This window comes from Clinocottus analis, unplaced genomic scaffold (assembly GCF_023055335.1).
Source record: "Clinocottus analis isolate CAN_PGR_092001 unplaced genomic scaffold, fCliAna1.0.p SCAF_3, whole genome shotgun sequence".
Classification (NCBI taxonomy): domain Eukaryota; kingdom Metazoa; phylum Chordata; class Actinopteri; order Perciformes; family Cottidae; genus Clinocottus; species Clinocottus analis.
Window position 1 is genome coordinate 16372822 of NW_027176042.1, and position 9577 is coordinate 16382398.

At 43.3% G+C, this 9577-nt stretch overlaps 1 protein-coding gene across 4 annotated transcripts in view; it reads left to right on the top strand.

Annotated features, from left to right (window-relative positions):
- Nucleotides 1–2827, top strand: part of pax7a (paired box 7a) — a 45314-nt gene extending 42487 nt beyond the window's left edge. For all 4 annotated transcript variants that reach the window (XM_068593649.1, XM_068593651.1, XM_068593650.1 and 1 more), the window contains one exon: nucleotides 36–2827. In XM_068593649.1, the coding sequence (XP_068449750.1) occupies nucleotides 36–151 (116 nt within the window). In that variant the 3' untranslated portion in view covers nucleotides 152–2827. The remainder of the gene's footprint in view (nucleotides 1–35) is intronic.
- The last annotated feature ends 6750 nt before the right edge of the window (nucleotides 2828–9577 follow it).

The following is a 9577-nucleotide window of genomic DNA, read 5'->3' on the forward strand; positions in this document are numbered from 1 at the left end:
CTGACATCTGGTTTTGTCTTTTTGTCTCTGTGCAGCTGCCGTGGACTACCTGGCTAAGAACGTGAGCTTGTCCACTCAGAGGAGGATGAAACTTGGAGACCACTCGGCCGTGCTGGGACTGCTGCAGGTGGAGACGGGACAGGCCTACTAAAGCCCCCCCCCCCCCCAGGACGCGCCCTGCACCACCCTCCTTCGCCCTCTGCTACCCTCCTCCATGCTCCATCAAGCCTGGACTCCAACTCCAGCTCGCCTCTCTGCTGCTTGCTCTGCAGCCCAACCATGACATCAGCGCACAGACACTTAGCCTCGCTGTGTGTCAGAGAAAGTGACACTTGCGGGTGTGACAAGACACTTTGGGGAGTTGAATGAGACTATTCACACCATTGTCAACCACCAGGCGGCTCTGCACCCTCTCTGCTCAATCTCTGTGCGTCTCTGTCTGCTTCTCAAACTCCTTCCCCAGCCCCGAACCCTGTTTTGTTTTGCTCGGAAGGCCAGACAGGACCCAAGAACACCAGAGGATGGAAGGCCGCCTTGGCGCGGGTTCCTGTTTGTCATGACTGCAGTCCAGCGCACATTTAGAGCCATCAACAACATGTACTTTGACCTTGCTGTTCATAGTAGTTGACAAAGCCAATATCATTTGAACGACTCTTATTCTTGTTCCATTTTGATATTGTTAAGATTATTGTTGCTGTTATATGATTATGGTTAATGTGATTTATGTTGTTCTTTGATTCCATTCGTATCTCTTTTCTCTGTTAGATGTTGGTGTGTAAAACACAGTGTGAATGACTGAGACCGTTCGGGAGTGAGTGTCTGTTGCTCGTGCATGTTTTGCGTGTCGGCGCAGACACACAAAGAGAGGATGATTGTTTTCCAAGCTGCTGTTCCTCTGCCTGTTCCCTGAGCTCTAATGTTCATGAGCGATTTGACCTTCCCACTTTCATATTCATCTTGACATTCCTAAAGAACTTGGCCACTCTGTGGGAAGTCTGGCTGGATGGATTCTGCAGGGAATTAAAGCAGTGTTTTGGCGGCAAATTTGCTTTCCCCTTCTAACCTCCATCCCATCCTTAGCCGCGGTCCATGGGGAGGGGGGCATTGTTTGCAAAAACAGGATTGGGGAAATTAATGTATTTTGTTTAGAAATATGGACCTTGCCAAGGAGGGCTAACTCAATTCCCCCCCGCTCCCGCCCCCCCTCCCCTCTACTCCTTCCAAATCCCATCTGCCAGGGAACCCTGTGTGACTTTAATAGCAGATTAAATCACACAAAATAGTGTCAACGCTAATTCACAGTGACCCTTACCATTGCTAGCCAGTATTTCTGTTTTTATAGAATAATTAGCTCATTTTGTAAATTCACCTTCAGTTGGCTTCCACTATCAGACTAAACAAGCATTCCTTCGAAACATTCCTCCCTCTCCAACTACGAATACACTACAAGCATTCCAACGCTCTCTTATAAGATTAAAAAGTACACAAACTGTGCCATTCACGTGCACGCTGGAAAATATAATCCAGTCGGTCATGAAAGGGCACAGGTAACACCACTGATTGCCCCCCTCTCCCTTCCCCTCCCCTCGAATCCCCCGCTTTGACGTTTTCACTGAAATGTACAAAAAGAAGAAAACATTTTAATGATATGAGACATTTGTGTAGCACTCATAGTTGACTTTTGACACGCTCCAGGACCAGCCGCTCCCTGGAGGTGTCTGTGACATTTTCTTTGACATCATTGTAACGATGATGATTAGTTCACTTTATCTCAAGACAGGATTTGGTCCTCAGTCGCCTTTTAAAAACTGAAAACTGTACAGTAGCTGGAGCAGATTGTGTATTGTTTGTTTATAAAGAGTATGTTTTATACTAAAACAAAACTACATGGTAGGTAAGCAAGGGATCTGTGGAAGTACATGTTTGATTTGAGTTTCCTTAACTGGCTTGTTTTTCTGTTGGTTTTGTTTCGATTGCATTTAATTGGTTTACCTGTTTTGACCAAATTTTTGGTTTCTGATTTTGGGCCCAGGTAAAAAAAATAAATTTGTATAAATTAGTAAAATATGAATTCCATAAAAAAAATTGTTTAAAAGAGGATCCAACTGAGCTCAATGGAAAATGAAAGCTTGACACAGAGAGACTCCCTGGACCACAGGACCGCTGTATATTTGAAAGGTGGCTGGATGAAACATGTGTTAGAGCATTTTGAGGGTGTTTTTAACCACCTGATCTCACAGACTGATTATTGGTGCAGACCAGACTTGACTGGACCACGGACCTAACACACCTGACCCCAGACACTTGGGTGTGGGACTTAACCAACGGTCCAGGATGGTGATGAAGCTGGTGAACGCGGCCTCTCTGCTCTGGGAAACTGAATCAAGTCACGTTTGATTTGTGGACCAATAACACTTCCGGAGAAGAAGTCAAAGAAACGCTGACTCCGCACTGAACCGCAGCAGCTCCAACTGCGACGCTTAGACGCCTCACTCATGTGTATATTTTAAAAAGGAAGAATTTTAGAATCGTCTTTAGTGTATCAAACCCATTTCTAACACTTGCGTCAATAAACATTTGGATATTTAAAGCATACAACTCCTTATCCCCTCTCCCGTCTGTTTGACCCTTAACCTGTTTAGTTGCTTTCTGACATCTGTGCTTTGCTTTACTCCTTTTTCTGTTTCGCATGTGTGTATATTATCATGGTATAATTTATTCTGCTGTATGAAGTATTAGAGTAGTGGGAAACTTGTACTGGTATTTACTACCTTCAGCCTGTTGGTGTGTTTACTGTAACACTGGCGTAACTGTTATCAATTAAAGATCCAAAACTGATTCAGACATTTGTCTCTTTTTTTAATCGTGTGTGTGTTGATTGTTTTCTATTCAAAATGAAATGGAACCGTTTCGACAACCGTTCATCTGATGGACTTCCCACATGGAGGCCGTAATGCTGAGGACCCAAAGAAGTGCATTCTTGAGCGTGAGGCTGTTTTGTATGAGCGGCTCTGCAGAAAGCTGCAAGCAGCAATACTGGAAGCCGAGCAAATGGCCCAACAGGTTCGTTATTTTACTCTGGGTAAAGTAGTGAGATTCTTTCAATTGATGCATTCCATGAAATTTATTTAAAACAATATCTTAAATTGAAGTCATTCTTTTAACAAAAAATATCAGCTGCCAGCTGTTTGGACAAAACATGCAGCGTGACGACATCATTTTGGGCTCTGATGGTTATTTTCCTGTCAAATTTGGTTGCAGCCTTGTTATGAAGTTTGAATGAGCCTTTTGCGCATTCTGTTTATATGCATACACAAGCATATTGCCTGTGTGTTTATGTGTGTGAATGTGTATGTGTGTGTGTGTGTGTGTGTGTGTGTGTGTGCGTGTGTGTGTGCGTGTGTGTGTGTGTGAGTGAGTGTGTCCTCCATGTTAAAGTACATCAGTGGAACCAGTGGGCCACCAGTAGACTGATCCAGTGCTAGTGATGTGATGTGATTAGGGAGTGATGAGAGCTCAGACGTCCCCGACTCAGAGACTCAGACTCAGAGTGTGTCTGGTTGCAGCTGTAGGAAGTCTTTCATTGTGCCCACTGACCAGCAGCACTCTCCTCTCCCGCCGCTGACCGAGGAATGTTGTCTGCAAATCTCTGTGGCATGGCGTGAATGTAGGGGAACTAACCGGTGTGGCGTGGAAGCATCCGCAGTGTTTCGTATTACACGTCAGAGCATTTGAGCTCATTCAGTTTTTACCATCGGCACTGCTGGAGGTATGTCAAACACGCCATCCAGTCCTGACTGATTTTAAACACCTCCAACACGGTGTCTATATCTGCCGCCATTGCAGCTATAAAATGTCTGTAATCTTGTGTAAATTAGTAAAGACAGCAAATCATGCCAAGTTGTGCTGCGAGAGATGTATTTACCTTTTATATAGTGCAAAAATAACAACCAATACTTTACCGTTAATTTGCAATTATATGAAACTAATGAAATGCATCTAATCACAAGTATTAACATCATTAACATCAAATTGTATCAGGACTTAATTTGATGCTAAATAAATTCAGGACTCATTTGATTAAACTTACAGTGTCATCATGAGGTAACTAGTATTCATATTTCAGACTTTGTTCAATATTTTTTAGATTTGAACGTTTCTGCTAGTATAAATAGACATTGGTATATTTAGCATTCGCTTTAGATTTACTGATTCAAATCAGCTCCAAACTGAATTGTCATCACTGCATTATATTGTTGAGGCTCATGCAAGTGGAAATTCTCTTCAGTGTTAAAAACTAAATACACTTTTTTTTTTAAACAAAACTTTTCCTGGTTTCTGGCGAGACATTTTAGGAAAATGGTCAATAACTAAACTGATATTTTTCTGTATGAGTTCACTCATGTCGGAAACCTTCTCTCAACATATTTAATATGCATTATCAGATGTCTCTCTGCCTGCTGTGTGTCATCTCTTATATATTCCTCTAAAAGTTTGTGTTCTGGTTGTCCAGATTAGACCTTGGCATGTGCTATGGTTGTCCCCTTTGCTCCAGCTTGTCTTCTGAGGAGCCGGCCCTGGAGTTTTGTCTCCCTCTGGTCTGCTGTCACTCAGACTGGACGAGGTGGAAGCTCAGGCAGTGGTGTGTGGGAGAGCTTTGTGACACTTCCCTCATCTCCTCCTTTGATCCCCTAATTGATTGACTACAGGAGCAGAGGATAAACAGAGCCCACAAGAGCCGATTCCACTCGCCTCTCTGGAGTGGTTTAGATAAAGTGCAGAGGCCCGAGCTCTCCGTTCCTCCTCTCCTCTCTCTATATGGACATACGGCCATTGAAGGTGGCTCGGTGCCACGGTAGCTTAGCCGTGGGCTGTGTCCTCAGACCCGGGGCTTGCGTACTGCCCCTGTGCATAAATGGCTGGCGGTAATGGGTTTGTTTAGATCACAGGGATGGAAATGAAACTCCTGAGCCTCGCTGTAGAGACCAGGAGGCCCTATCGCTCAGGAGGCAGCGATAGAGAAGTCACAGACTCACCCGGGTCATACTCACTTTCAAACTGAGCCATGGAATAGAGGCTCTGATTCAGATCTAATTTAGGACCGGGCCCCTGAACCTGCCCATGCTGGGATAAATAACCTGCTGCTGAAGACTCTGGAAAGCCATGAAGAAGAGGAGGAAGGTACAAACCACCAGCGAGGGCATCCAGTGAGAAAGAAAAACAGGCCAAAGAAATTCTCCATTTTAAAGAAAATATGTTTGAAAACATGACATTAGAATGATTTATACCAGATATGATAATTATATTATAATTATACAAATCTGTCTTCAGAAAGAGAGTTCAGAGCCGTGTGCAGGTATGCTAAGAAATGATTAAGAGATGCTCTGGGGGTCTTGGTTTTATTCTTTGAGATTATGTGTCACGGGGAGTAAAAAGCTCCCAGCTGTCGCCATGAAAGCACTTACAGTATAATAATCCTCCAAATCCTGTAATTATGCCAGCATACGCCGTGTACCTGAGCCTCAGCTTTGTGCTCGTCACCTCAAGGATCCCACTGACACAGACACAGACGCGCAGCTTGGTGTGCATATATCTTCTACCCAACTGTGTGCTTTGCATAGGGAGAAAATCGTATTTTCAGAACATTTGAGGTATTTTGAATTTCATGGTTACCCCTCTCAGGTATTATAGATAGACAATCTGTCATGTATAAGCAAAAAGCAGGAGCTCAAATGGGATATTGTCATAGTATGAAGTCGTCTGATTTAACAGAAACAGTGTCCCAATTATAACATATTTCACCTATAGCATTTCATCAGTTTATTTAATCTGTCAGATATTGCAAATAGAAGCGTTAACATATATGTACAAATACACACACACACACACACACACACACACACACACACACACACACACACACACACACACATATGCACACTTTCCCTTAAAGCAGCTTTAAAAAATGAAAAAAGGAGAAGAAGAAGAAAAAGTCCAAGTAAAGTTGTAAATCTAAGAAATCTGAACGAGATAAAAATCACTGTGAAGCCAAGCTTGATTTACATTTAAAATCTGAGCTGTGCTCTCAAACTAATTAATATTAATAACAAAATGGAAATGAGTGCAGTTGCGGCCCTAAGTGAAGAGCAAGCTGGGTGCATTCAGACAGGAGATTCATATATAAGCCCTTTCTCAGGAGAGGTGGGCTCTAAACAGGCGTGACGGCAGGGCATAGACCGCCATACACAGTGACAATTTTTCTAGATAATAGCCTATCACGCAGGATACAATTTAAATTAAAAAATGCAATTTTCACCTTGAAATGAACAAATGATTACAGTTTCTACACAAATTAAGGCATCCAGGCTGTGCCTCAGTACTGTGCCAAGGCCATGAAACCTGACATAATTACCATGAAATACATTTTCAAATATTTGTATTTTGTCCATCGCTTTAAAACATGCCACTCTGCCTTCTGTGGGTTTGTGATCTCACCTTCTGGGGGAAATACATAAAAAAGAGAGAAAATCATCAGAGATGAAAAGCTCTTCAACAGGAGAGATAAAAATGTGGAAAAAAACAACCTCCCATACACACAGTAAATCAGCGCAGCTCTGCACAGCGGTCCCCGGAGCTATCTCTAAAAGCCAAATTACTGCTCCTTATCTAAGGAATCATATCTACTAGTTATCTGCTCCTGAGATAGGCTCCTCTCTCTCTCCTCCTCTCTCTCTCTCTCTCTTGTGCCTTGTGCTCATCGCTAGAAATGCTATTTATTTGTGATTACAGACACCCTTTGAATAAAAGATGTTTGTGTTTGAGATCCAAAGTTTCGGCAGATTCTGAACTCCTCAGATTCTTCAGAGAGGAGGGTTTTGAAGGCAGAACACCTTATTTGGGCAGGGTTGCTAGAGGTGGTCTGCTGCAGAAAGAGGGATGAAAGTGTAGCCGATGGGAAATATGAGACAAGACCTCAACCTTCTCTGACGCTTTATATCACATATGCTTTCGGAGGGGATTCATACTGAGATGAGGTGTCGAATTGACTTTAAATGCAGAACCTTATGTTTGAAACACACGGAGACAAGAAGTTCTGGCTTGTATTTTGTAGAAAGCTGCCATAAGCTGCAAAGTTGGAGTTTTTGGAGTTTGTCTACTCAGACATACTAGTGCCTTTAACTGTGACGAGAAACATGAAAGTGAAACATAATGTTTCGAGCAGATAAATGGGAATCTAACATATGAACTACTATAAACCATGTATGTCAAAGTATTGAGCTTGACCTTCGATTCATATTTCCCATTGTAATATTCCTATTCCAAAATCAGAAACTGCTTCACGCCCCACTGAACGATTCTTCAACTTCTTTTGAGCAAAGAAACTTTTTCAGACCGAGAGCCATGATGGACAACGTGTGAAGCGCCTCCTTTCTCCTTCCACTTCTTACCTTCCCTCTCTTTCCCTCCATCTGTTGAAGTCCCTCAGCCAGAGAGGCGCACATCAGATTTCAATAGTTGACCTCTTAATGCTGAGGTCAGTGCTGCACCGGCAGCGATTTCACACTCAAGATGAAAGGGAAATGAACACTGAGGATGCTGGGGGGTGACATGGGGCCCTGACCACGCCAGCTATTGCCACTCTCACCGCTTCACTGCACCAGGCTGGGATCTGAGCAGCGCCACGGAGGAGGGGCTACGAATGAGGTTTGTCACCTGTATAACAATGGTTAAAGTCACCGACCTTAAGACATATATGCCCTGATTGGCTTTTCAATGATGTTGAAACTCTGATGAACACACTTGTGCTATTGATTTCTGATGAAATTAACAGAAGCAGGTCAAGCAACTCCACTAGCACCGGCAGGTTCGGAGAGCTGAGATCTCATGTGGCTCTCAGTGTTTCTAGAAGCTACTGAACCCTGACAGAACGTTTTTTTTTTTTTACCACCCATGAACCGGGGCCATCTTAAAAGTCTCCTGATGGTTAGCGTCAGACCTGCCCAGTTGCAACCGCTCGTTACTGGGCGCGTTTCTTCCGAGGCCATTATTGAATGAACACTGAGACAAGGCTAGCTGTGAATGGACAGTTTGGTTACACCGCCGTGAGGCTTGAGCTCCTCAGAGTAATGTACCGCCTAAGTACCTGTCAGCTTTATAAAGGAGGGAGTAGACTGTGTAAATGTGTGTGTAAATAGAGTGTCAGATCAGGACCCCAGGGAGCAGAGGTGGGGAGTGTGCATGAGTGTGTGTGTGTATGCTCTTTTGTTCACTGATGCATATGTGAGTGCATGTGTGTGTTAGTGTGTGTGCATGCAAGTGTCACAATAATGATCATTTAACCCTCCTCAGCATTCCCCAGGGCTCCACGTTCCCCTTTCGACTTCGTAGTGCTCCCGGCTCTCCCTCCCTCTCGCTCTCTCTCTCTCTCTCTCTCTCCCTCTCTCTCTCCCTCTCTCTCTCTCTCTGCCTCCTCTGTCTGCTCCTCACGGCTGGGCACAGTTGGGGAGCAGCTCCTTATTCATTCATGAGAGAGGCACCGGATAAATAAAAAGGTTCATTACTGTGCTAAAGTGTTACTAATGACATGTACCTGCCACTGAGCACCTCCGAAAATCTAATGTGACACACTAGAATGGAAAATCTATTCTGCCGCGCCAAGGCCTCCAATGGCGCTAGCACATACTCTATGGAAATTTCTCTCCGCTTGCCCTCCAATTGTGTCTCTCTAAAACCAATATTTACAATCCCATAGCCATTATGTCCTACTACGCCCTCTGCGCCTGCTGTTGCGACCTCCATATTAGCTGAAAATTGGACTTTGCAAACTTAGCAGGGGGGAAGAGACTCTTCTCGTAGATGAGAGGGGGCAGCACCAGGGGACTCAGCGTGAGACTTGCGGTGCCTCTTAACTCCCTGCTGCCCGAACCCTAAACCGTCAACACCCATCAAATGGCAAACAATAATACAGAAAAACACACCGCGATGCGTTCCATCATCTGGTCTCTTCAATGTAGTCAAATACAAAGTGTGTAATAATAAGCAATCGCTAATCAAACACTGACTGACACTTCGAAAGACGTCTGAATTCCAATCATAAAATCACCAAAAAAAAATCTACTTTGTGTTGTTTCACTTGAGTTCTTACCCCTAAAATGTGTCACTTGATCACGTATATTCCGCCGCATGCTTCATGTAAATGAACACTTCAGCATCAAGAACGCTTTTTCAATTGTCTGAATAATAAAGTCAAATGAAAGGATTGATAGGAGAAAGGCTGGATGAAGAAGCTTTCTAGCACCCTTATTCCGCCTCTTAATATCTGTACAAATCAATAGTACTGCGGGTTAAAGCATTGCCAACAGTGTGTCTTTAATATTTAATCTTTGAGATGGTATTTAATAAAATGCATGTGCAGGTTTTCTTTGAAAGTAAATTATTATGGATGTTTTCTTTTTTATTTACAATTGCATATCAATTAGTACCATTCTTGATATGTTTGCCGCACATACAATCTGATACATTCATGAATTATCCTGTATTGGTTTATAGATAGAACATATTACTAAATAAAAGAGCA